The sequence below is a fragment of the Lepidochelys olivacea genome (assembly GCF_965140295.1).
Source record: "Lepidochelys olivacea isolate rLepOli2 genome assembly, chromosome: 20".
NCBI lineage: Eukaryota > Metazoa > Chordata > Testudines > Cheloniidae > Lepidochelys > Lepidochelys olivacea.
Window position 1 is genome coordinate 1,287,628 of NC_140430.1, and position 26,425 is coordinate 1,314,052.

At 67.3% G+C, this 26,425-nt stretch overlaps 1 protein-coding gene across 2 annotated transcripts in view; it reads right to left on the reverse strand.

Moving 5' to 3' along the window:
- Positions 1 to 728: 728 nt before the first annotated feature.
- FMNL3 (formin like 3) overlaps positions 729 to 26,425 on the reverse strand; it is a 48,845-nt gene continuing 23,148 nt past the window's right edge. Inside the window, exons 5-27 of one of the 2 annotated variants that reach the window (XM_084610522.1) lie at positions 21,989 to 22,072; positions 20,644 to 20,796; positions 17,478 to 17,586; positions 16,866 to 16,942; positions 16,274 to 16,367; positions 15,834 to 15,908; positions 15,408 to 15,518; positions 14,712 to 14,861; positions 14,111 to 14,212; positions 13,445 to 13,697; positions 13,293 to 13,361; positions 11,739 to 11,863; positions 10,051 to 10,253; positions 9,547 to 9,781; positions 8,625 to 8,693; positions 7,856 to 7,936; positions 7,490 to 7,619; positions 6,885 to 7,045; positions 6,171 to 6,272; positions 4,895 to 4,984; positions 4,262 to 4,373; positions 3,831 to 3,949; positions 2,438 to 2,577 (exon numbers count right to left, since the gene is read on the reverse strand). In XM_084610522.1, the coding sequence (XP_084466648.1) occupies positions 3,858 to 3,949; positions 4,262 to 4,373; positions 4,895 to 4,984; positions 6,171 to 6,272; positions 6,885 to 7,045; positions 7,490 to 7,619; positions 7,856 to 7,936; positions 8,625 to 8,693; positions 9,547 to 9,781; positions 10,051 to 10,253; positions 11,739 to 11,863; positions 13,293 to 13,361; positions 13,445 to 13,697; positions 14,111 to 14,212; positions 14,712 to 14,861; positions 15,408 to 15,518; positions 15,834 to 15,908; positions 16,274 to 16,367; positions 16,866 to 16,942; positions 17,478 to 17,586; positions 20,644 to 20,796; positions 21,989 to 22,072 (2,677 nt within the window). In that variant the 3' untranslated portion in view covers positions 2,438 to 2,577; positions 3,831 to 3,857. Of the gene's footprint in view, positions 2,578 to 3,830; positions 3,950 to 4,261; positions 4,374 to 4,894; positions 4,985 to 6,170; positions 6,273 to 6,884; positions 7,046 to 7,489; positions 7,620 to 7,855; positions 7,937 to 8,624; positions 8,694 to 9,546; positions 9,782 to 10,050; positions 10,254 to 11,738; positions 11,864 to 13,292; positions 13,362 to 13,444; positions 13,698 to 14,110; positions 14,213 to 14,711; positions 14,862 to 15,407; positions 15,519 to 15,833; positions 15,909 to 16,273; positions 16,368 to 16,865; positions 16,943 to 17,477; positions 17,587 to 20,643; positions 20,797 to 21,988; positions 22,073 to 26,425 lie in introns of both variants that reach the window. The other variant, XM_084610523.1, reaches the window with a different exon arrangement.

The window sequence follows — 26,425 nt, forward strand, 5'->3', positions numbered from 1 at the left end:
GGAGAGCAGCTGGCAGGCTCAGCCTGTCGGTGCTGGGGTTGGCATGCAGGTGCCCACAGGATCGCTGTGAGCCCAGAGCTGTAGGGGCTGCCTGCTGGGCCCCAGGCCGTCGGGAGCCCAAGGAGCTGGGAAATGAGGCCCACGCTGGGAGATCAAACCTCCTTGCAGGGAGCAGACACCCGAGAGGAGGCAGGAGGCAGGCTCCAGTGGGCTACAGCCCTGGGGCTTGTGCCAGCCCCCCGTGGGGCCCACACCGAGCGCAGAGGAGAGCACTTGGTACAGAAAACCCCAAACACGCCCTTTCTCTTGCCCCAAACAGAGAGGGCAGCTGGGCCACAGCAGCAATGGATGCCCTCCCAGCTAGCCTTGGCTGCCCCTGCGTGTGCACAAGGGCTTGGCTCGTGGGGTGAGTCACGGCTCGGTCTTGGGCCCCACCTGTGCACTGGGGGGACCAGCCTGCCCTGCCGCCCTCATGGCTGGTTTCGCCCATGAGTGTGGGGGAGCCGGGCCAGTCCTGGCGGCTGCAGCACCCGGCCTCCCAGCTGCACCCCCACACGGCGCGAGGGGAGGGTGGGGGTGCTGGGGAAGCTTCCCCAGCATCAATGCAGGCTGAGCGCATCTAGGTATAACCCGCATGGGCCCCAAGCCTGGGGCCGGGCTCAGCCCTGGTTGGCCAGGCCGGGCGGATCCGTGGTCTCTCCAGGCGTTAGGAATGGGGCACAGCGGGCTGCATAAACAGTCAGTATATTTCACATGTACAAAAAGTCACAGCTAGCTACAGAGCAACAACGGCGACGCTGTAAACAATGGGGCAGCCACGTGGGTGCCGTGGGGCGGGCAGCGGCCCCGCTGCAGCCACCGTCTGGGCCTTGGTCCCTTTCGTTCCAATAGTGTTCATGCAGCCCCAGGCGTCAGGGCAGGAGCTGAAGGCCCAGGGAGGGCGGGGGGTAAAGTGCTGGTCTGCTCTGAAAAATAACCGGGCCCAGCGTGGGAAGGGGCTGATTCCCCGGGCAGCTCCCGCAGGGGCTTCGGGACGGCCTCCCATACCCCTGGCGGCAGAGGAGAGCTAACACGCGGATTGGGTGCAATTCCAGGCCGGGCACGGCTGTGACAGCGTCTTTGGTTTAGTGGCTGCTGCAGCACGTGCTCCAAGGCCCACTACCATTGTTGCCAGCGTGTTTACACGCCCCCCCCCCCAAGCTGGAGCTGAATCTGGTTTGCCACTGCAGGGACATGTTCCCCTCCCAAAATCACTGACACCCCGAATGCTCAACTGACAGTGTTTGGTCAAGTGGCTGGACCGGGGCCCACTGGGGCATTTCACTGACGTGACCCACCAAAGTGCAAGGGGCCCTGCAGCCAGCCCTCCCCCCTGCACTGGCTGTGGGCCGGGGTGTGGCAGTTCCCCCCACGAGACTCTCCTGGGGGTGGGGGTGTCAGCGTTTGCCCAGGCCCAGCAGATCCCAGTGAGCTGGAGTGAAGGCCATGTGCAGGGCACGTCAGGGCCCACTGCGCTTAGTATTTGGTCTGGAGAACACCACTGTTCGTCAGGGCAGGCCCTGGCTGAGAGCGGGAGCAGGTCACGCCAGGCCCCATCCCACCTTTAGGACAGGCCTTGGGGCGTGGCAAGGAGGAGGCATCACGGCCGTCACCAGGGAGGCCGGCTTGGGGGAACCTCTGAGGCCACTGGAGGCTCAGGCCCTAGCTTGGATGGTGTTACGCCGGCAGTGGGGGTGAGGCTCATTCAGGCCCCAATTGCAGTGGAAGGTGGTACCCAACTCCCTGCAGGATCCTGGCCTCCACCCCAGCTGGGACACGTCTGCCCTTGGAGGACACGGCCAGCCGGGTTGGCCGGCTTTTGGGTTTAGGAAAGGCCCTGTGTCGCAGTGGTTCCTGGCCCCGGACACAGCACATGGCCCGTGTCAGCCGTACCCAGCCCTGGTGCCCTCCATGTGTTGCACAGGGCCAGCGATGGGAAATTGCCCCAGGGGAAGTGCAAGGGGCCCCGAGCCTGGTTCTGGTGTAGCCCCAGGTGAGGCTGGCGGTCAGGCCTTGGCTTTCCAGAGGGCGTTGTGCCTGGAGAAGGCCGGGGCAGCCATGCGGGGCCAGCTGCCGCCGACGCTGCCATGGGCTGGAGCGTTCCCGAGTGGCTGGGAACAAGGCAGGGAGGGGGCTGGCTGGTACCTGGGCCACAGCCTCCCTGCAGCGGCTGCGCTGGCTTGAGACCCGGTGGGGCTCGGTCTAGCCCTGCCCCCCCAGACTCGGGCCACAGGGGGGCCCACACCCAGGGTCACGGCCGCTGGAACCCGAGCGCCAGGGGTTGCTGCATCTGCCAGTGTCCTTCCAACGGTGCCAGTGCGGACGCCGGCCCCCACCGTGCCGAAGTGGAGCTTCCTTGCCCTCGCTAATACTGTCGTTCTAAGGCACTTCCCAAGGCCCAGAGCCAGCCTCGCCCAAGGTCCCTTTGGTCCTTCAGTGCGGAGTCGGGGCAGGGGGCGGGAGGGGCAGGACAGAGGCCCCTGGGGTCCAGGCTCCGGCTGGCGGCGTTGGCCCGTCTGAGCGGCTGGGAGTGAAGGTCTGGTCGGGGGAGAGAGCGGGCGTTAGGAGGGGGGAGTAGGGGCCATGGGCAGGCCAGGGCAACCATGCAGAAGCTGCTCCTGCGAGGCGCCCAGCTCTGGGGAGTGACACTGCAGCCACCCACCCCTTCCAGCCTGCAGCAGCGGCCCCTTGGGGCATGTTTGCTCCTGGCTGGTGAGACCAGTGGCCCCCCAGCAGAGGCCCCCACACCTGCTTTGCGTGCCTGGGGAAAACCAGCCCCCTGGCGCCCCTGGCTCACGTGCAGAGCCCCGGCTGGGCAGCTGCAAGCAGCACCCTGGGGTGGGGCACCGAGCCAGGCTGCAGCCAGGGACCTTTGCCCGGCAGCCCTGGCCAAGCGGGGGGGAGGTGTCCCTTACCCTCTGCCCTGGCTGGGGCGCTAGAGGCAGATCGTTCTTGCTGCTATGGGGGGGGGCAGAAACAAGGGGGCGTCAGAGCCAAGCCACTGGGAGGGAGGAGTCGTCCCCCCCCGCCTCCGCCTCCGGCACGGGCAGGACCATGCCTTGTTCCAGAGCGGGGATGCCCCGAAGGCCAGGGGAGGGAGAGGCCGTTTCCTGGGGGGCTGGCTTAGGGGTTTGGTCTCCTTGCTTTGGCATGTTAAGGGCTGCGATCCCATTTCACCCCCAACACAGAGCACGACTCCACCCCCGTCCCCGGAATGGCCTCGCCCAGGCTGCCAGGTGCTGAGACTCGGCAAACTCACTCCCCATGGAGGCAGTGCCAGGTGGGAGCAGACACTGAGCTGGATTCTGCAGCCCATCCCCCCGCCCCCAAACCCCGCCAGACCCCACAGCCAGCAATGGTATCCGCACCGTCCTCCTGGAGCACAGCCAGTCCCCACGGCACCGCCGACCCTGCTCCATGCACTGGGGCAACAAGCTGGCGCGTCACCGACCAGCAGAGACCGCTGCCTCGACCCTGCGCACCCCCCATGCAGGCACCAAGCCCCCTTGGGGGCGGATTTAGTAAACTATTCTACTGCGTTAGCATGGAGGGCACATGCTCTGGGAGGGGACGGCATGCAGCGCCAGGGTGGGTGCCCCTGAGCAGGGGGTGTGGTGGGTGAGGGGGGAGGATGCAGGATGGGGTGCTCTGGCCGGGGCCGGGACGTGGAGGTCCATGCAGCGCCAGGGTGGGTGCCCGTGAGCACAGGGGCATGGCAGTGGGAAGGGGACAGTGCATGGGGGACGGGGCGCTCCGTCCGGGGGCATGCACGGGGGGCATGGGGGCGATACCTTCGCAGGGCATTACAGCGCCCGGGGCTAACAGTTAGACTCATCGTGGTGGGACGGGTCGCAGAAGAACCTAGAGCCCCGTTTGGCGGATCGGGCCGTGAAGGGGACGCTCTTCAGCACTGCAGACGTTTGACAGAGACACATGTCAAAGCCCGCACGGCCGCACCCCACCCGCCCCCACGACCCCAGGGAGCTGCCAGCCGGGGCCGAGGCTCAGCAAGCCCCTGGCAGGGCCACCCTGGCTGGCGTTGAGCCGAGACGGCTTCTGCCCCAAGCCGGCTTCCAGCCAACCAGACAGATGCGGCGCCGGGAGGGGCACGACCCGGACCCAGGCGTCCTGAGTCCGGGCCCAGCGCCCCGTCCACTCGGCCACGCTGCCTCGGGGGCTCCCCCAGCCCCGGGGGGGAAGGAGCGGGGGGGCGGGCCCCTACCCGTGATGATGTCCTCGATGGTCCCGTCCTTGCCCTCGTAGACGGGCCGGTGCTCCTTGGCCTGCCGCCGGCGCAACTCCGCGATCAGCTCCTGCTCCTGCCACTTGTTCCGCTGCAACGAGCACTGGGTGGGGGCAGGGCTGGGGAGACCCCCCCCGGCCCCCCCAGGCAGACCCCGCCCGGCCCGTACTCCCCCCACCGCTCCCCCCCCGCCCGGCCTGTACCCACCCCCAGGGCAGATCCCGCCTGGCTTGTACCCCCTGCCCCCGGGGGCAGAGCCCGCCTGTAATCCCCCCACTGCTTCAGGCAGATCCCCCCCCATAACCTCCTCAGGCAGGGCAGATCCTGCCCCGCCCAATCCCCCCACCCTTCCAGGTATGCAGGGTGGGAGCAGTGCTGAGAAGGACAGAGCAGCGTCACCCGGGGGTGCACGTGTCCCGTCCCGGCATCCCCCCCTGGGAGAGAGCACGATTCACGGATTTCCCCCCACCCCCCCGCAGCTGTGACATCCCTTCCTGGGAGCGGCCTTTGGCTTTGTCCCTATGCCGCCGGGCTCGGCAACAGGTGAAATGCCGTAGGGATGGCGGGGGGAGCTCCGGGCCGCCCCCGCCGTACCAGCACCCCCCTCCCTACCTTCTCCAGCTTCTTGGCCTCCTGGGCCAGCATCTTCTCCCGCAACACCTCCTCCTGCTTCTTCCGCTGCTCGTTCTCCTGCTCCGCGTCCTGCCGGCACAACGGGGGCGGGGGGGTGTGAACGGCACCGACTGGGTCGGCGCGCCAGACCGCGGCCCGGCTGATGCCAGGTCCATCAGGGCAGGAGGGGAAGAGGTGGAGGGAGGGGTCAGCAGGGAAGGCAGGAATCGCTCAGCCGCAGCCCAGCGGGACAGGCGGGGCGGCAGCCCGGGATGGGCAGGGCGGGGGGGTCTTCGGGATGCCGCAGGGCAGGGCAGCCGCGCTGGGGTCCAGGAGCAGCAGGGGTGGCCGGGGAGGTGCCAAGATCCAAGCTGCCCGAGCGCTCACAGGAAGTGCCGGGACCGCGCCCCTAGCGGCTGGGCCAGCCGCTTCCCGTGCGGGACAATGGCAGGAAGGGGCCTGCCGCTGCGGGCTGAACCCAGCCCCAGGACACAGAGCGGGGGGGCCTCCTGCGGCGGGGGGCGGGCGCCAGCTCTGCAGGGGTTTGACGAAGTGGGGCTGTTCTTAATGTTTCCTCTGAATAGTGTGGGGGTGCCTCAGTTTCCCCTAGGCAGTTCTTAAGTCTCTAGGGGGTGGGATAAGGGTGTATGATCGTTGCAGAGCCCTAGAGGGCAGGTGTGTGCAGGGGTCTGGACACAGAGAATGGCCGACACCCTGTTTCCTGGCCACTGATGGCCTGGGCCCTTCCCCCCTGCAAGGTGAGAGCTAAAGGGTTGGAGAACAAAGGAATCCGGTGACCTCCTGGCCTGGGACAGGGACAAAGCCCAGAGGAGGAGGGGCTGGAGGGAGTTTCAGTTTGGGGCTGGCTGGGACATGGAGTGAAGGGCAGACGGGGTTGTCTGGCTCACTGCCCCCCAAAATGGACCCGGCTGAGGGGTCCTGTTCTCTGCACCTACAAGCTCTGTGTTAGACCATGTTCCTGTCGTCTAATAAACCTCTGTTTTACTGGCTGGCTGAGAGTCCCGTCTGACTGCGGAGTTGGGGTGCAGGACCCTCTGGCTGCCCCAGGACCCCGCCTGGGCGGACTCGCAGTGGGAAGCGCACGGAGGGGCAGAGGATGCTGAATGCTCCGAGGTCAGACCCAGGGAGGTGGAAGCTGCGTGTCCTGCAGACAGGCTGCTCCCCGAGAGGAGACTCCCCAGACTCCTGACTGGCTTCCTGGGGAGCAGTTCCCGAGCATCGCCCGGGGACGCCGTGACAGGGGGGCTCCTCTCACCTTGTAGGAGCGGATGAAGCGGACGAAGACGGGGAAGAACACGGAGGGGGGCATCGTCTTGGGGCTCTCGCCAAAGTAGCGCACGACCATGTTGTAGGCGTCCTGCCAAACAGGAGGCAGATGATGCTGGATCGTAGCAAACTCCCCGCGCCCCCCCCAGCCCCTCAGGTGCCTCCCTACGCAGCCAGATGGCGGGAATTTCAAATGCTGTGGCGTGCAAAATACTACCCGGCCCCATGCAGACAGGCACGCAGTTCCGGTGCACGGCGCGTGTGCACAGCGCACACCCGGCCACACCTGGGACGTGAGCGCACTACCGGTGCACGGCGCGTGTGCACGGCGCACACCCGGCCACACGCTGGACGTGAGCGCACTACCGGTGCACGGCGCGTGTGCACGGCGCACACCCGGCCACACGCTGGCACGCAGGTCTGCACCAAGAGATTTCTCAGCGCCTGGTTTTTAGTCACCGCAAGTCCCACAACTCAAGCGACAGGCCCAAGGCGCGAGATGCTGCTCGCCCAGGGCCCTACTTCAGCCTGGGGCCCTCAGCTCGCAGGGTGCTTGTGGGGCCAGAGGAGGCGGCGGAGGGGGAACCCCATGGCTGGGCTGCCCTGCTACAATCCCAGCCCTGCAAGGGAGAGGAGACTGGGACCCTGGCAGGATGCTCGGCCCTGCCGCGTTGGCTTGGTGCCCCCGCGCCCCGCCCCTCACCTCCGCCGTCCTGGCGTCCTTCTGCAGCTTCTCCAGCCGGCCCTCGCTGGCGCCCAGGAAGTTGCGCAGGACGCTGTTGTCGTGAATGGTGCACTCGCGCCGGATCAGGTCCATGCCGCGCCCCAGCTCCTTCACGTCCAGCAGCACGTTCTCCAGGGACACTGCGGGGAGGCGGGGGTCAGCTGGGGGAACCCCCGACGGGCGAGGCCCAGGCCAAGGGGCCATCCCCCCTCTCGGGTACATGCTGCTGACCCGGGCCGGGCGTCCAGCTAACGGGGGCCAGGGTCCGTAGCAGGGTGGGGTGCAGCTCCCCAGGTGGACGAAGGTCCCAGCTCTGACGGGGCCTCAGACAGGGCCGAGAAGAGCTCAGCGGCCGGGGGAAGGGAGCGATTTAGCCCTCGGGAAAGCCGCACGTCCCCCTGGATCGGGCCATGGCAGCTGCAGCCGCTGGAGCATTCCCAGGCCCGGTGGGGACGGCCAGGGCTGGGCCAGGCCGGCAGGAAGCGGGGCAAGCTGGAGAGAGCCAGGGGGGGCTGGCTCCAGGGACCAGGGACGGAGCCCCGAGGCTCCACAGCCATTGTGGGGGGCAGGGGCCGCATCTCTACCTGCTGCTGCCTTCTCCACGAAGTGCAGCTCCTGCCAGAAGGTGGCCAAGTCCGGGTACTTCTCCCGCACGGTCAGCGCGATGAAGTGCAGCAGCGTCAGCTTCCGGTCTGTCGACTTGGTGTCCAGCAGCTTCGGGGAGGGCGGCAGAGCGAGAGGGGGGTCAGGGCCGCGGCAGGGGGTGCACCAGGCCCCCGCGACGCGCGTGGAAGTAGCCGCACGAATGGGCACCTTGTGTACAAGGCGTGAGCGCGCGAGGGTGCGGGCACCCATCGGCGTGCCCCGGTGTGCGCGCGTGGGCACGGGTGTGCAAGCGGGTGTGCAAGGCCCGGCAGCCTCGAGGCACGGGCGGCCCGAAGGCTCCTTACCAGGTCCAGACTCTGCAGCTTGAAGCCGTAGACGCAGCCGCGCTTGCTGCTGTTCATGTAGTTGCCGAGGGCCAGGACGATCTGCAGAGGGACCCGCAGAGCAGGGTCATGGACACAAAACCAGCCGCCAGCCAGAGCCCGCAGGCAGCCCCGCACAGGCCCCCAACACAGCCCCGCGCCCCTTCCCACCCCCCGGCCTCCCGCCTCAAGCACCACCGCTGCCAACAGGACTCGGGTTCTCTTCCCAACATGCCAAGGGAGTCGCCCTCTGTGCCTCAGTCTCCCCATCTGTAAAATGGGGCTAAGCCCCCAGCTTCCTTCCCTCCCACCTAGTGCCAGCGGCTCCTAACCCGGCTCACTGCCCACATTCCAGCCCCAACACCTGCTTGGGGCTCCCACCAGCCACCCCCCAGACGAGGGGCAGCTGGGGGGCCGGGCAGTGTCAGGCTGCAGAGAGAGGCCTAAACCCCCAGGGACCCCCCTCCCCGGCAGCCATGCCTGTTTCCTGTTCTACCCACTGAGCAGCCCTGGGACAGCGCCAGGAACACCCCCCGCCCCCCCCGCCCCACAGAGCAGGGCCGGCCACGCGCCAGGAACACCCCCGAGCCCCCCCGCCCCCCCCGCCCCACAGAGCAGGGCCGGCCACGCGCCAGGAACACCCCCCGCCCCCCCCGCCCCACAGAGCAGGGCCGGCCAGGCGCCAGGAACACCCCCGAGCCCCCCCGCCCCCCCCGCCCCACAGAGCAGGGCCGGCCAGGCGCACCCTCACCTCCAGCACGTGCTTCAGCTTCTGAGACGCTTTGACGGAGGCCGAGGCAGCGATGACGGCGTTGAGTTGCTGGTGGCGGCAGGAGAGGGACCAAATCACCAAACGCCGTGTCCCCTACAGCCGAGCCGGCAACGTCCCCCCCCCGTCCCCCCCCCGCCCGGGGTGCATCCGTCCGTCCCCCCCCCTCGCCTGCCCAGGGTGCGTCCATCCGTCCCCCCTACAGCCGAGCCGGCAACGTCCCCCCCCCATCCGGGGTGCATCCGTCCGTCCCCCCCCTCGCCTGCCCAGGGTGCGTCCATCCGTCCCCCCTACAGCCGAGCCGGCAACGTCCCCCCCCCATCCGGGGTGCATCCGTCCGTCCCCCCCCTCGCCTGCCCAGAGTGCGTCCATCCGTCCCCCCTACAGCCGAGCCGGCAACGTCCCCCCCCCATGTCCCCCCCGCCCGGGGTGCATCCGTCCGTCCCCCCCTCGCCTGCCCAGGGTGCGTCCATCCGTCCCCCCTACAGCCGAGCCGGCAACGTCCCCCCCCCGTCGTCCCCCCCCGCCCGGGGTGCATCCGTCCGTCCCCCCCCCTCGCCCCCGCCTGGGGCGAGACAGGACAAGGGGATCTGTGTGGAGGGCGGGGAGGGTGAGATCTGTGCGGAGGGGGCTGGAAGGCCTCAGCCCAGCTCCACCCCCCGCCCCAGGTCTTTGGGGCCAGCTGGGGGGCGGGAGCACTTGCCCTTAGCGGCACCCCAGGGGGCTGGAGCTAGCAGAGGGTTAACTGGCCCCCAGGACCTGGCTGTCGCTCAGCCGAAGACGAAGGGGCGTCGCCGACGAGCCCAGCCCCTGGCCCTCCCACCCCTCGCCTTGGCGGGGCGAGGCCTCGGGCCCCACGGCCAGGTCCCCGGGCTCGGGGGCGGGGGCGGGGCGGGGGCCGTACCGGCGTCAGCATCTGCAGGCTCTCGTGGAAGTTGCCCAGGAAGGCCATGATGGCCATGCGCTGAGCCAGGCGCTCCACCTTGCTGAAGTGCAGCATGAACCGGTCCTCGTCCGCCAGCTCGTCCAGCGGCTTGCGCTCCTTCTCGTACTGCCGCAGCAGCTTCACCTCCGCCTCCGTCGGCAGCACCCGCGTCAGGCACTCCACGAAGTCCACCGGCAGCGTCTGCAGGTCAAACCTGCCGGCCCGGCGGGACCGTCACAGCGCGTGGGGGGCCGGCCCCCGCTGGGCCTCAGCCTGGGGCCGCGAGGCCGGCAGGGGAGCTGCCCTCCCGGAGCCGGCTGCGGGCGGCCATTCACCCTCCCAGTACCCGCTGCAACGCGGCCTGCTCGCCCCCGACGCCGGGGGTTCTGCCCCCCGTCTTCCCAGAGGCCAAGCTCCGGCTGGGGGCACAAAGCAGGGGCTCCCCCCGTCCCTCCCCGCCCCGCCCCGCCCGGGGGCACCTACGTGTGGATGGCCCTGCAGATCTCCTCGGCGCTGCGGCCCGCCTTGCGCAGCGTGATGGCCAGGTTCTTGGCCCGGTTGGCCTCCAGCAGCGTCACCTTGCTGGCCGCCTTGTGCGAGGCCTTGCTCTTGGCGCAGAGCAGCTCCACGGCGGGGCCCTGAGCTTTGGTTTTGAAGAGCTCCTCAAACTCATCCAGGTCCAGGTCCTGGCGGGGAGAGGAGAGCGCGTCACCCGGTGCCAGGAACCGGGAGCAGCACTGCGGCACTGGCCGCGCGAGCTGCCCGCTCGGCTGGGGGACCCCGCCCAGGAGCTCCCTGGGGGTCCCTGCAGAATGGGGGGCAGCACCCCAGCTAGGGACTGCCCGCCGCCATCCCCGGGGGACCCACAGATGGGACCCTCTGCTGCCATCCCCAGGGGCTCCACGGACGGGACCCCCACTAGGGACCGCCCACCGCCATCGCCAGGGGCCCCACGGACGGGACCCCCGCTAGGGACCGCCCACCGCCATCGCCGGGGGCCCCACGGACGGGACCCCCGCTAGAGACCGCCCGCCGCCATCCCCGGGGGCCCCACAGATGGGACCCCCTGCTGCCATCCCCAGGAGCTCCACGGACGGGACCCCCGCTAGGGACCGCCCGCCGCCATCGCCGGGGCCCCACGGACGGGACCCCCGCTAGGGACCGCCCGCCGCCATCCCCAGGGGCTCCACGGACGGGACCCCCGCTAGGGACCGCCCGCCGCCATCGCCGGGGGCCCCACGGACGGGACCCCCGCTAGGGACCGCCCGCCGCCATCGCCGGGGGCCCCACGGACGGGACCCCCGCTAGGGACCGCCCGCCGCCATCGCCGGGGGCCCCACGGACGGGACCCCCGCTAGGGACCGCCCGCCGCCATCGCCGGGGGCCCCACGGACGGGACCCCCGCTAGGGACCGCCCGCCGCCATCGCCGGGGGCCCCACGGACGGGACCCCCGCTAGGGACCGCCCGCCGCCATCGCCGGGGGCCCCACGGACGGGACCCCCGCTAGGGACCGCCCACCGCCATCGCCGGGGGCCCCACGGACGGGACCCCCGCTAGGGACCGCCCACCGCCATTGCCGGGGGCCCCACGGACGGGACCCCCCACCGCCATGGCCGGGGGCCCCACGGACAGGACCCCCACTAGGGACCGCCCACCGCCATCGCCGGGGGCCCCACGGACGGGACCCCCACTAGGGACCACCCACCGCCATCCCCGGGGGCCCCACGGACGGGACCCCCACTAGGGACCGCCCGCCACCATCGCCAGGGGCCCCACGGACGGGACCCCCACTAGAGACCGCCCACCACCATCGCCGGGGGCCCCACGGACGGGACCCCCACTAGAGACCGCCCACCGCCATCGCCGGGGGCCCAACGGACGGGACCCTCACTAGGGACCGCCCGCCGCCATCGCCGGGGGCCCCACGGACGGGACCCCCACTAGGGACCGCCCACCGCCATCGCCGGGGGCCCCACGGACGGGACCCCCACTAGGCTCCCTAGGAAGGACAGGAAGAAGGGGGGGACAGACCCCATTAGGAATCCCACATCGCACTGGGAATGAGCCAGCCCCAGCCCCCGCGCACCACTGCCCCCAGGCCGGCAGCTGCCCCCGCGCCGTGAGCTCCGCTCCCCCTCCCAGCGGGACGAGGCCCCCGGCCTGCCCCCACCTGCAGGACCCTCTCGTCGTCCAGCTCACTGAAGACGGTGCCATTGATCTGGTTGGGTTTCAGCGCCGTCCAGTTAAAGACGGGCAGGCGGAACTTGGTCTTGATGGGCTTCTTTATCCGGATGGCTGGGGACAAGGGGGCAGGGAGGGCGTGAAACCGCCTCGCTCGCCCCCAGGGAGCCCCCCAGCCTGGGCAGAGAGGGCCGGAGAGAGGGGCACGGCCCCGGGCGATGTCCCCAGCCGCCCCATGCAGCCAGCCACAGACCTGGGCTGGAAGGACCTGCCCACAATCGGCAAATCCCAGGACACCGGGGCCCCTTAGCCCCCCGCCCCAAGGGTCAGCGCCCCCGGGCCAAGCCGCTTCTCGTCGAGCTGGGCGCCCGCCGGCTGAACGGGGCAGCGGAGTCAGATGCAGGGGGCGCCTCAAGAGCAGGCAGCAGCAGGGGCAGCCCCAGGGGTCCTCGAGGTCCCTCTGCCCCGGGCGGGCACCCCAAGGCCCTCACCGGTTCCGAGGCTGCAAACCCAGCGGCTGGGCGAGGCGGCGGGAATTTGGAGGGAAATTTTCCCGCAACCATAGCCCAGGCCTTGGACATGAGGGGCAGTTCCAGGGAGACACCCCCCCCCCCCGCCTGCCCCACGGGAGACACCCCCACACCCCCTATGGGGGATTCTCCCCCCCGCCCCATGAGAGACACCCCCACACACCCTGCGGGGGATTCTCCCCTCCCCCCCCCCGCCTGCCCCACGGGAGACACCCCCACACACCCTACGGGGGATTCTCCCCCCCTGCCCCATGAGAGACACCCCCACACACCCTGTGGGGGATTCTCCCCTCCCCCCCCCCCGCCTGCCCCATGGGAGACACCCCCACACACCCTACGGGGGATTCTCCCCCCCTGCCCCATGAGAGACACCCCCACACACCCTGTGGGGGATTCTCCCCTCCCCCCCCCCCGCCTGCCCCATGGGAGACACCCCCTGTGAGGATGTGACACAGCAGGGAGGGGGGAGTGTTGACCTGGGAATGTGCCCTGGGGATGGGAGACCTGAGAGCCTGTCACCTGAGCCGGGAGAGGGAGGAGGGGGTGACACCTCTGCCAGGAATGTGGACGGAGACTGCAGCAGGGAACCTGCTGGGGGGGTTTTAGTTTCGGTTTGGGGCTGGGGAGAGGAACACAGGGAACCCCAGGGCTGGGGTCTAAGCTCCCTGCTCCCCCAGAAGGACTCAACTGAGGGGTCCTGGGGGTACCCACAAGCTCTGTTTTGGACTGTGTTCCTGTTGTCCAATAAACCTTCTGTTTTACTGGCTGGCTGAGAGTCTCAGTGAATCCCAGGAAGAGGGGTGCAGGGCCTGGACTCCCCCACACTCCGTGACACTCCCAAACACCCCATGGGGGATTCTCCCCCCCGGCCCATGAGAGACCCCCTCCCTGCCTGCACCATGGGAACCCCCCCCACAGAGGATCCTCCCACCTGCCCCACGGGACACCCCCCCCGCACTGGCCCCAGGGCCAGCACTCCTCGGGCGCCATCCCCCAACAGGGACGCTTCCTACCTGACAACCCCACGGTGAGGATGACGGAGGGCGAGGCCCCAGGCAGTGGGGGCGCAGGGGGGCACTTGTCTGTGGGGAGAGAGGGAGAGTCTGAGGCGCTGGCTCCTTGGGGGGACACCTGGCCCCAATCCCCAGGCACGGGCCGAGCTTACCTGGCAGTGGAGGGGCCGGCGGGGGCACAGGGGGCGGGGGAGGCGGGGGCGGGGGGGCTGCCTCCACAGGAGGCAAGACCGGGAGGCGGAGGTCGTAGTCGGGGATGTCCCCTTCGCCCTCCAGGGGCGGCAGCGGGTCACCCCCCGGCTCCCCGGGCTGGCGGGAGCCGCAGTGACGCCGGAAAGCCTCCTCCTTCTCCTTGACGATCCTGCGCAGCGTGTGCACCTGGTGAGTCGCGCTCTCGAAGGTCTCCTGTCCCGGCAGACGGGGGCAGTTAGGGCTGCGTCCCCCCCACGAGCCAGATCCCGGCCCCCACGTCCGGAGCGGGCCTGAGCCGCTGGCCCACGGGCTGCACCCAGCGGACGGAGCCCGGGGCCCAGCTCCCAGAGCTCGGCACGTGGCCGGGAACGCGGCCCTCGGCTACGGAAAGGGGCCGCGCCGAGGGATATTCCCGCAGAGCACGCTCAGTAGCAACCAGGCTCCTGCCAGCCCCCCAGGCAGGGAGACCCCCGGCTCCCCAGTCCACAGGTGGACAGGGGCATGCTGGGAACGGGGCAGGGACGGGAGCACCCTCGGCTCATGGCAGACGAAAGGCTCACGGCCCCATTGCTGAGCCGCTCAGCCGGGGGGCAGGCGGGTTCCCTGGCCCGATCCCTGCCCCACACCTTGACCAGCTCCAGCTCTTTCTCTCGCTGTAACAGCTGCTTCTCCAGTTCCGCCACGCGCATCACGTTCTCGTTCTCCAGGTCCAGCAGCTTCTCCGTCAACTGCCGAGAGAGCAGGAGGCCGCTGTTACCGGGGGCCCAGGGCGCCGTACACCCGGCTGCCGGCTCTGCAGCAGGTTTGGACGCAGCCCCCATCCCCAGCACAATCAGAAGCGAGGCCCCCTCTCCCTCTCCCGCCCCATGGCAGGAGAACTCCTGGGAATCTGCCCCCCCGCGCCCGGGACACTCCTGGGGGAAGTCTGATGTTCCCAGACCCCCAGGGAAGAACCTCTGCAGAATCCCCTCAAGGGTGAGGGCCAAGAGCACCTCACAGCCTAGCCCCGACCCCCGGTGCTGGTTCCAGCCAGACCCATCCGCCCAGGCAGTCCACAGATGCGAACGCCGCTCCGGTGGCTCGTGGGACTTGGAGCCCTCGGTGCAGCCAGCACCCTGCTGGGAGATGGCATGGAGGCCTGGTGGGGTGCAGAGCCCCGGGTGGGGCCGGACCCTGCATGGCCTGGTGGAGACCCAGCCCCTGGTGCAGACGGGCCGTGACGCCTACGTGGGATACGTGCTCCTCCAGCTCCTCCACTTTCTCCAGCGCCACGTTCTTGGTCTCCGCGTCCTCCAGCAGCCCCCCCACGTCGAAGACGTTGTCCAGGTAGGCCTGGATCTGCACCTGCAGCTTCTCGCTCTCCGTGTGCCGCGACTTCTGCAGGGGAGGGGAACCCAGCGTCAGGGCAGCAGAACACCGTCCGCCCACCCGCCTCCCCTTCCCAGGGGGCACCGGCCCCTCGTAGAGCACCCACTTCTCCCCAGTGGCATGGACCCCTGCCGCAGCTTTCCTCTCGCACCACCCCTGGTGCTGTCGCCCACGCCCATGTCCCAGAGAGGGAAACTGAGGCACGGTGAGGCTGGAGAGGGAGGGCGGCTGCCCTCCATGAGCCTGGGGGAGTCACTTCCCCTCTCTCCGGGCCTAAGGACCCTTCCTCTCCGCATTTGCCTGGAGATTAAACCTCCTGTCCCAGGGCTTAACCCATCCCTGACTACTGGGGGCAGGGGCAGGCCTGGGGCGCAGATCCCCCCCATCTCTGCCTATTGTGCCTCGCTCTAAAGCAGCCGGTGCTGGGCCCCAGAGGGGCTGATGCAGCCTGGCCACGTGTCCATCTCCTCCCCTGACACTGAGCTGCAGCCCCTGAGGTGACCGCGATGCACCTGATGGAGGAGAATCTGGGGTCTCGGTGCTCCCCGGCTCTACCTGCAGGAACTCCTCCAGGCCCAGCTTGGTGAATTCGTACTGCAGGTGCACCCGGAAATTCATGTCCTCAACCGAGTGCACCACGATGTTGATGAACTGCATGCAGGCCACCTGCAAGGGAGAGGGGGCGTCACCGCAGGGAACGCGGGGGCAAGATACCCACACCAGCCGGCCGGCCTTTGGTGAGGGGAGGTCACGGGGTCTGGGATCCAGGCACCAGCCGGCCGGCCTTTGGGGCAGGAGTCATGGGGCCGGGATCCAGGCACCAGCCGGCCGGCCTTTGGGGCAGGAGTCATGGGGCCGGGATCCAGGCCTGCCTGACATGGGCAGCTATTCTCCAGTGACTCGGCTGCCAGGCACTTCCTAGAGGCCCCCGGGAGGGCAGTGCTGGCCACGCTCTCCCCAGGTGGGGGCTGGACTGCTCACCATGAAATCGATGCTGCTGTCCTCGTTCCGGAAGTAGTCCATGAGCTTCTCAAAGCGGTGTGTCTCTTTGCAGACCTGCAAGGCGCCCACAGAGGGGTTAACGCCTGGCCCACCCTGATGGCATCCCCGCATGCGCACAGCTCTCCCTAGGCCCTTGTGCCCATCCCCCGGCATCGGGGCATGGTCTGCTCTTCTGTCTGATTAACCCTGGGATCCCTCCGTCCTGCAGCTCCCGGGGCAGCTGCTGTTTGCTGGAACGGGCTGGACAGAGCATCCCTGGGCGTCCCTAGAGATGGGGCTGCCCATCCCCGACAGCCAGGCTGGGTCACCCAGGCCAAGAGCTGGCCCCAGTCTCTGCCCCCACAATGCCCATCCCAGCCCCTGGAGCTGGTGGGGCGTGTGCGGGGAATGGCGCCCCCCTGTGGCAGGGCCGGGCTCACCTCTTTGAAGTTGTCGAAGGCAGCGAGAATGATTTCGTGACCTCCCCTCACCAGGCAGACAGCCGCCAGCAGCTCCAGCACCAGGGCCTTGGTCCTAGGGGACGACCAACGGGCTCAGTGACTCACCCACCAGGCACAAGCCCTGCCCTGCCAGGGCAGAGCCCAGCCACGATCCTGCTGGCCTGACAGCAGCAGAGTCTGTGCCGGGGACGCCTCTGTCTGCCTGGGCTGACCCTCGGGCTGGGGCCGGGGGACGGTCCCAAAGAGACCAGGCAAGTGCCAGGTTCCCCGCCACCCTGACCTGACAGGGGTCGGGGAGTCCAGTGTCTGCCAGCTGCTGTGGGCACCGTCCCCCGGGGCCTGGACTGAGACTCATCGAACTCATTCCATACTCTGGCCACCCAGCTGCTGCTAAGGGCCTGTCGCTACCAGCCGGGGCTGGATTGGAGCCCAGGAGCTTTCGGCTACGGTCTGTAATCCCCGCGCTCTCCCCCGGCCCAGCCCTGCACAGCTCCTCGCTGAGACAGGCCCAGGAAGGGGACCCAGCGGAGACCCAGGGAGGGGACCCCGATCTGCTGCCACTCTGCCTCACCTGGGGTTCTTGTTATGCAGGCTGAGCGCGATCTCATTGACGGCGTGGGGATGGGACATCACCAGGTTGAATCCGTACTGGGGAGGGAGGGAAAAGCAGAGAGCGGGGCGTTAGCAACAGCAGGGTGGCCAGGAACGGGGGTCAGGGGCAGGCAGGGTACACAGCCCCGGCACACAAACACAGCCCCTTTGCTTCCCAGCAGCTCGGGACAGGGTTTCATCCGGAGCAGCCCGTGGGCTCTCACCAGCCATCCGTGCCCACCCCGCTTGCTTGGAGATGTTGATTTTTTTCTCTCCTATAAAATTCCCCGAGTTCACATTTTTTGCACCAGGGGAAACTCAAATCCAGGTGCTACTTGCTTCCCAGTCCCAAATTCAGTAACAGCCAGGCCAGGCAGGAGAGGGTGCCGGAGTCTGGGAGGGCTACGCACCCGCCTGGGGGTCAGGAGGGGAGGTGACCCCATTGCCCCCCTGCAGGGATTCCTGCCCCTCCTCTTGGGGGCAGGTCCAGGGGCTCGACACAGCCCGAGGGCAGGGGCGGTAGCCATTGAGGTGGAAGCACCATGTCCCCCCATCGCCCCCGAGCCTGTGGCAAGCGTCAGGCGCCGGGTACCTGGTAGTTCATGATGGCCCGCAGGCACATGATGCAGACGTGGACGTCGTCCTTCTGGCTCACCAGCCGTGAGTTCTTCAATGCCTTCCTGCTGGGCAAGGTGCTGCAGCTGGCAGAGACAGGGCAGGCTGCGGTCAGCGAGCCCTGGCAGGGGCTGCCTTGCGACCTCCGAGCCGGATGCCGGGGCTGAAACCCGACCGAGCATCTCCGAACCACTGCCCTGCCTCCCCCAGCCCCGGAGCTGCACCTCGGGCCGGCCTCAGCCCTGCACACTTTGCACGCTCCTTTTGGCCCCAGCTGCGCCAACCCTACTGGTTCTAACCCCCAGCCAGGTGGGGCCCACGCGGCCAGCGAGCCTGAGCCCCACGGGCCACGCCGGGCAGGGAGGACTCTGTGTCCTTCCGCTCCCTCCCCAGATCCCGGCCACACCCACCCCGCCTTGCTGCCCGGCACGGCAGCCCCCGCTCAGACGCAGTCCCAGAGGAGCCAATCCTACCAGCCCGAGGGGACGGGCGCCTCACCCGTCCTGTCCCACGGCAGCCTCCTGCCGAGACCCAGGGAGCTCACCGTCTAGACAGGGGGCGGAGGGGAAACTGAGCCACAGAGCCGGGAAGGGACCAGCCCAAGTCATGCAGCAGGTCGGTGGCTGGGCTGGGAACAGAACCCAGGTGTCCTGTGTCCCAGCGCAATGTCCTGTCCACTAGGCCACACACTCGCCTGTCCCGTTCCCCCACCGCTGCCCCACAGGGACGCCCCCTGCCAACGGGCCCCAGTCCCTGAGTGGTACCAGGGCCATCTCCAGGCTCCGGGGGCAGCAGGGCCAAGGGAAGCTCCCGGAGCCCCATCGGAGGCGCCCAGCCCGCGGGGACGATGTGGGGTGCCACACGGAGCAGGCAGGGCAAGGCACACAGAGGGGGAGGGACAGGACAGCAGGAAGGGCACTTGCTGGCCACACAGGTAGTGCAGGGTCCGTGGAGGGGCAGGACACACTGGGGGGCCGCAGGGCAGATTGGGGGGCGGGGGTGAGCAGAGAGGTCTGCCGGTGCCAGAGGGGCTGGGAGCGAGGCAGAGACGTGCCGAGCAGGGGGGATCCCGCAAGAAATATGGATGCAGGTGCAGAGCAAGAGGGAGGTAGGTGGAAAAACGAAAGGGGGAGAAGAGGAAGAAACGTGCATGCCCACACGTGCAAACACCCAGATGCACACATCGACACATGTGAATGACGACCCAGGATGCACACTCCACTTACACACATCTACACACAAACACACACACACCCCATCTGTGCAACGTCCACACCCACGTGCGCGCACCCCCACCCACGTCCGCGCAGCTGAGCAGAGCGGAAAGGCACAGAGCATGGGGGCAGCCCAGGGGGTCGTGTCCTGCAGGCTGTGGGGCCTGGAGCCGGCGGGTACTTACCCAGCGAGAGGTGGGGCAGACACAGCCAGAGGACAGAGAGAGAGAGCACAGGCCAGAGAGACGGGCAGGCAGAGCGAGAGGGAGACGGGCCCTGGAAGCAGAGAGAGGAGGGTGCGTTACTGACCCCCCGGGGCAGGACACGGGGGCTGGCAGCAGAGAAGGGGACAGGCTGGCCCTGGGGAAGCAAGAAGGGAGCATATGTCTTGGAGGGTGGCGGGGGGGCACAGATGGTGCGTAGCGTAGAGCAGAGCAGGCAGATGCAGAGTGCGGGGGGAGCATGGACCCGGGGGGGGGGTCACGTGCAATAGGGCAGAGCAGAGGGGGGTGTATCAGGCAGGTGGGTACATTCCATGGGGAGGGGGGTATCATAGTGCAGAGTTGGGGGAGGGGGTGATATACCGCAGAGGGTATGTGTGTAGGTACCATAGGGCGGGGGGGGGGTACACGTACCAAAGGGCAGAGGTGGGGGTACACACCACAGGGCGGGGGAGGGGCGTATATGTACCATAGGGCAGGGGAGGGGTACATACTGTAGGGTGGGGGAGGGTTACACACCATAGGCTGGGGGAGGGGTGCATACTGTAGGGCAGGGGGGAGGGGCGTATACGTACCATAGGGCAGAGGTAGGGGTACATACTGTTGGATGGGGGAGGGTACATACCATAGGGCAGGGGAGGGGTGTGACGAAGAGGGACTGTTCTTAATGTTTCCTCTGAATGGTGTGGGGGTGCCTCAGTTTCCCCTAGGCAGTTCTTAAGTATCTAGGGGGTGGGGTAAGGGTGTATGATCACTGCAGAGCCCTAGAGGGCAGGTGTGGGCAGGGGTCTGGACACAGAGAATGGCCGACACCCTGTTTCCCAGACACTGATGGCCTGGGCCCTTCCCCCCTGCAAGGTGAGAGCTAAAGGGTTGGAGAACAAAGGAATCCAGTGACCTCCTGGCCCGGGAAAGGGACAAAGCCCAGAGGAGGAGGGACTGGAGGGGGAGACAGGTTGGGTCTGGCTGGGGACGAGGAGTGAAGGGCAGACGTGGTTGTCTGGCTCACTGCCCCCCAAAATGGACCCAGCTGAGGGGTCCTGTTCTCTGCACCTACAAGCTCTGTGTTAGACCATGTTCCTGTCGTCTAATAAACCTTCTGTTTTACTGGCTGGCTGAGAGTCCCGTCTGACTGCGGAGTTGGGGGGCAGGACCCTCTGGCTTCCCCAGGACCCCGCCTGGGCGGACTCGCTGGGGGAAGCGCGCCATGGGGCAGAGGATGCTGAATGCTCCGAGGTCAGACCCAGGAAGGTGGAGCCGGGTAAGCTGTGTGTCCTGCAGACAGGCTGCTCCCCGAGAGGAGACTCCCCCAGAGTCCTGCCTGGCTTCATGGGGAGCAGTTCCCGAGCATCGTCCAGGGACTCCGTAACAAGGGGTACATACCGCAGGCTGGGGGAGGGGTGCATACCGTAGGGCAGGAGGGAGGGGAGTATACGTACCATAGGGCAGAGGTGGGGGTACATACCGCAGGGAAGGGGAGGGGCTTTACATGTGCCATAGGGCAGAGGTGGGGGTACATACCGCCGGACGGGGGGAGGGGTACACACTATAGGCTGGGGAAGGGGTGCATACCGTAGGGCGGGGGGAGGGGCTTATATGTACCATAGGGTGAGGGAGGGGTGCATACCGCAGGGCAGGGGGGAGGGGCGTACACGTGCCATAGGGCAGAGGGGGGTACATACCGCATAGGGCGGGGGAGGGTACGTACCGTAGGGCGGACGGGCGCCCAGAGCGGGCGAGGCTGGTGGCGAAGGGGGCAGACAGGGTTATGGGGTGCTGCAGATCCTCGATGGATCTGCTCCAGGATTTCAGCTTTTCTAGCGCGCCGTCCTCACCGCTTTCCAGACCCTCACAATCAAACCTGGGCGGGAGAGGGACACACGCAGAGGCTTCATGGCAAGCGGCGGAGCAGGGACACCCAGGCTGGCCCGGCTGCCGAAGCTGGGGGTGCGGGAATGGGACTTGCGCGCGCTAGCGAGGGCTGCAAGCGCACTCTGACGCGTTAGCAGCAGGGCCGGCATAGCATCTCGAGCGCGCTCCTGCTCGCAGCAAGCGCCTCGGCACCAGGGCAGAAGTTCAGGTCTCCTCCAGGGGCTCCTGGTTTCAAACACCTTCCCCGGAGCAGCCAGCCACCCCCAAGGCTCGCAGCAGGCGGGTCTGTGTCAGGAGCCCGGCAAACATCACGGCCTTGTACGCCCGGTGCAGAGCTTGACACGGAAAGCCCGGCCGTTCGAACGCTCTTCTCCGCCCAGCGAGAGACCAGTTCAGCCACGGCCTGGCACATGTATGCAGGCAACTTACACCGGCAGGGTTTGCATGTGAAAATGACGGGGGAAATCACACGGCCAGGGCATGGAATGGCCAACAGTGGGAGGCAAGAGGGTCACAAGGACAATGGAGACTCTCCTCACCCCCGTATTAGCAACAAGTGGTGCTGGGTGCAGGACACTTTGGCCCTATTCCGCCTGCCCTTCGCCGCCGGAGCCAGGGCCCAGAGAAGGGAGAGTGGGCGCACCCACTCCCCTGCCTCGAACACACGCACAAGAGGACGTCTGAAAGGGGCAGCAGCAAAAAGATAAAAGGAAATGCTCTTTCACACCTGGCGCCGTTGGACTGTGGAACTCACCGCCACAGGAAGTCGTTAAGGGCAGGAGCGTATCAAGATTCAGTCTCCTGCTTTGGGGCCCTGGCCAATCTCTAACTCTTAGGGTCAGGATGACACCTCCATGGGGGGCAGATTAGCCCATTTCTGCTGGCCGCGGGGGTCTCACACCTTCCCCTGAAGCACGTGGGCCAGCTGGCCCTGGGCTCTGAGCCAGTCGGGGAATTGCCACGTTCCCAAGACGAGGGAGAATGGGGGCCAGCGGTCAGGCTAGCTGGGATCACGTGGCCTTTACTTGGGAACACGCTGCACCGTGTTGCAGACCAAGCCGGGCGGCACAGGCCGATAGCCGACGGGGTGCCTGCAAACCCGGATCTCACCTGCTCTGCCCGGGGGGGCGAGGAGTCACAGCTGCCCCCACTTACATCACAGCACACTGCGCGGCACTTACATCACGGCACACTGCGCGAAGGAGAGATACTCCACCAAGACGTCCAGGCCTTTGTTCTCGTCATTGAGAAACTCCCGAACCCACCTGCAGAGCGGAGCAGAGAGCGAGTCACCCCAGGGGTCCGCAAGCTGCAGCGGTGCCTAGCGCCCATGCTGGCCTCCTGCCTCGGGACGAATTTCAGCCACGGTCCGGAGCCCCCCACCAGGCGAGAAGTCAGCGGCACCGTGCCAGGCCAGGAGACCCTAGCTGGGAGGAGTCCTGGGCTGGAAAAGGGACAGGTCCTTGGGGCAGGGACCTTGGGGGCCACTGACAACACCCGGCACCGAGTGATCACACCCAACCCACACCCCAGAGCCAGGGGGAATCAACACCGTGACGCTACCGCGTTGCCAGGACAATAGAGGGTCCATTGACGTCAGCGGGTCTGCGTACGCTGTGGAGCGCGGAGAACAGAAATCAGGGTCTCGCGCCCCCTTTTCCTTCCCGCCCGGGGCACGGCGTGACCTGGCCACGCAGGCGCAGCCATCCCCCGGGCCCCGATTCTCCGCGGTACCTCGGTGACACGCCACCGACGCCAGCCATCACTCCCGATCTACCCCAGCCAGGGGCCCACACGCTGGCAGGGACCCTATGACTGGATTTAGGCCCCCGCCCGGTAGGATTTTCAGATGCAGCTGCGGGCAGCAGCAGGGGCCGAGGCCCCTGTGAAAAGCCGGCCCTTGGTTAGCTTTGTCCTGGGGCAGTTTCCGCTCATGGGCTGAGAGCCCGGCAGAGCCGAGGAATTCAGGGTTAAGCCGCCCTGGGCCCACCCTGTCACAGGCACCCGCTGCGGCCTGTAGATTGCAGCCCCTCCAGGCACCCCCAGCCGCCTGGCTCTTATCTGGCAGAGCCAGAGCTTGTGGCTCCACTCTGGGTTGCACTAGAAAGTGGCTTCCCCACCCCTGCGCCCCCAAAAAAGCTCGCAGGCCAATTTCTCCTCCCCTGGCTCAGGGGTTCCTGGGCCAGGAGCTGCATGCTGGGAGCCCTGCCCCGGCGCACACATCCTGGCCGTGCCCGCAATCTGCGTGCTCGTTACCTGATGGGGAGCACGGGCAGGGCTCTTTGGGCAGGGCACGGCCGGCACACGTGTTATTCAGCTGGGGGCACACGCTTGTGCATTGCTGGGGCGGGGCATGTTAGTCGGGTGAATCCACACGTGTTATTCGATCAGGGCACATGCCTGGGTGTTAGTCGGGGGGTGTGCACGTGTGTGTCACTGGGGGGCATGCAGGCACACGTGATTGGGGGGGTGCGCGCACACACGTGATTGGGGGGGTGCGCGCACACGCGTGATTGGGGGGGTGCGCGCACACGCGTGATTGGGGGGGTGCGCGCACACGCGTGACATTGGGGGCGGGGAGTGACGTTTTCCGAAGTGTGGTGCTGGGGGCGGTGGGATCTGGCCCAAGTCAGACCCCGGCACTGTCTTGGAGCCATTTCCCCTGTGGGGGAGGGGGCAGGCGAGCCCGCCCATTTCCTGCCTGTCTGCGCTCCAGCGCCCCGCCCCCGGCTCGTTTCCTGTCTGAGGCCACGGCTGCTATTTTAGGGCTCTCAGGGGGCTAAAGGGCACCTGGGCTGGCGAAGACGAACCCAGCCGCTGCTGCAGGCTGGGGAGGGGACCCCACGTGGACCTGAGTGGGCGCATGTCCTGGCAGTAGCACATGTCAGCTTGTGTGTGTGCGAGCGTGCACACGTGTCTGCGTGCGAAAGGCCATGTGTGTGCACGTTTGTGCACACGTGTGAGCGTGCCGAGGCAGGGAATGTCTGGACCGCCCTTCTGCATCAAACCTTCCTTCTGCCCCTGGCCTCAGCAGGCCCAGTGCTGGCCCCCGGGCAGGCAGCCTCCTCCGCACCCCCTGGGCCCCTCTCTTCCACCCCCATGGCGGGTCCTGCTCTCCACCTGCTGCCCATGGTGACCCAGGTTCACCTGTGTGGGGGACTCCAGCACCTCTGGTGAACCCAACCCCCTTGCTATATGGATGACACAGGAACTGAGGGGCCCAGAGCAGGGGCCCATCTAGCCTGGTATCCCAGCTCTGGCAGTGGCCAGCACCCGCTGCTTCCAAAGAAGGGGCAAGAAATACTGCAGCAGGGAGTCCTAGGGAGCGGAGAGACTGGACAACGTATGAATTGCCATCTCGTGGAAGGGCTGTGTGGAATCCAGCGGGGTTTCCATGGCTGATGGCATGAACCCTCCAGAGCGGACCACACAGGAGATCCAGGTTTCTCCAACCCCTCAACAGAAACTCCCCAAAGCAGAACAAAAACCCCAGGGTGCTGATGCCTTTAAAAGCCTGAGGCTGCATGGCTCAGGGGAGACTCACAGGGCCACAGAGGAAGAGACGGGGACACTGGGAGGGGGCTGGAGGGGGTTTAGCTGCAGAAGGACCAGCCTACGTCAAAGCGAGCTGACCTGGAGAAAGAGGCTCCACGGTTAAGAGAACAAGCCATCGCTGCTGCAGCAGCAGGACCCTGGCTGCCCCCAGAGGGCTATGACCCCAGATCAAAGAATGCTCCGGAGCGCTGGGGAAACTGAGGCAGGGAACTGCAGGCAGGATTTATTATTTTTGTTTCGATTTTTGTATTTCTCTTGCTGTTCAGTAATGAGCAATGGTGTCAGGATCGTGCGTGTTCTGTGTTATACCTCCCACGTGCCCTTGTAGCGTTAACTGTGGGCCCAGAGCACCGTGTGAAGGAGTGCTGGGAGAGGGTGTGTTCAAGCTGTGAGGGGGACGGGGCAGTTGGACTGCGGGGTCTGAGCTCTCTGGAGAGGGTGCTCGACAGAGGCCACGTGCCTTGGGACCCCGAGCCAGGGGCAGGGCCTAGGCTCAGTCTAGATTCCTGAGGCTTAAAGCCCATGGCCCAGCGCTTGGGGGTGGCCGGGGGGCTCAGCTGGACCTGGGACAGGGTGTTCAGAGGGATCCATGGCCTCACCCCCACGGTGACTGTCCCACCAGCACCCTGTGGCCCCTGTTTCCTGTCTCCCCCCACCCCGCCCAGCCAGGGAGCTGCTGACTCTGTGGCCCTCCCTCCCCAGTGCAGGATGTCAGCTCCGGCCTGAGCATCCGCTGGAAGGAGCGCCTGGCTGCGGCGAACCCGCAGGCCTGGCCAAGGACAGGAACAATCCCAGTTCCTGTGCCAGCTGGTATTTCCCCTCCAGCTGCAGCTGGGCCCGCACGGGTGGGGACGCGCCGTCCGCTGTGCAGACACGGCCCGGGGAACGCTCTGCATGGCCACAGCAGCGGGGGCAGCGTCAGACGGGGCGCGGTCGGGGGGGGGAAGACGCCTGACGGCAGCGTTGTACCCCGGCCCGCCCAGACCCAAGGGAAGCGAGGCCGCAGGGCCGGACGAGCCTGCGGGGTCACTGCCTGCACCCCTCCCTGCGGCACGTACATCAATGTGTTGGCCAAACCGAGCCTCAAAGAGCCAGGGGACAGGCTTATGACTATGGGGTCAGAGCACAGTGCTGGGAGCCCTGGGTTCGAATCCCAGCTCTGCCGTGGGCCGGCTGAAGGACCTTGGGCCAGTCTATTCCTCTCCCTGGGCCTGTTTCCCCATTCATCCTGACACTGAAAGCTTTTGGGAGCAGGGTCTGTCTCTTGCTGAGTGTGTGCACAGCACCAGGCAGCATGGGACCCTGACCTCTAACCCCACCAGCCCCGCTCCTCTTTGGGAGCTGGTTCTGGTCCCACAGACACGATGAGCCCGGATCTGTCCCAGCGCTCCCTGTGCTTCCCTGCACTCACCCCAGCCCTGGCACGAGCCAGCAAACCCCCTCACCATTGGCACACCAGGGCTGGGGAGCATCTGGCTTGGGCAGCCAGGCTCCATATTTATTCCTGTTCTTTGCTTCAGCCTCTGGTTGCCCCCTGCAGCCCCTTCCCTTCCTTTCACTCTTACTCTGTGCCGCATTCCCACCAGTGCATCCTACTTAACCCACCAGGATCCACAGCGCCCTGCTCGTCCCCTGTAACCACCCTCATCGAGTGCTTTTCACCCGGGAGATCGGAGCCATTGGCACAGGAAGGAGAAATAGAATTCTGCCCATTTTACAGAGGGGGGAACTGAGGCCCAGAGCAGGGCAGTGACCTATCCCTAACCATTACCCAAACCCTACCCTAGCCAGCCAGTGGCAGATACAGCAACCGACCCCAGGTCCCCTGGCTCCCAGCCCGGTGCTCTACCCCTCACGCCAGGCTGGCACTAGTCCCACCCCCTGCATCTGCCAACGAGCGCAGCAAATGGTTGCCCTCCCTCCGAGGGAAACTGACAGCACCGGCTTCCAGCACCAGGAGAAACGCTTATTGATTTGCTGAGCGGTTTGCCCCAGAGCTGCGTAGCAGCAGGTGGGCGTGGGGGACCGGGTTCTCGAGCCAGGCCTTGTCTACACGAGACGCA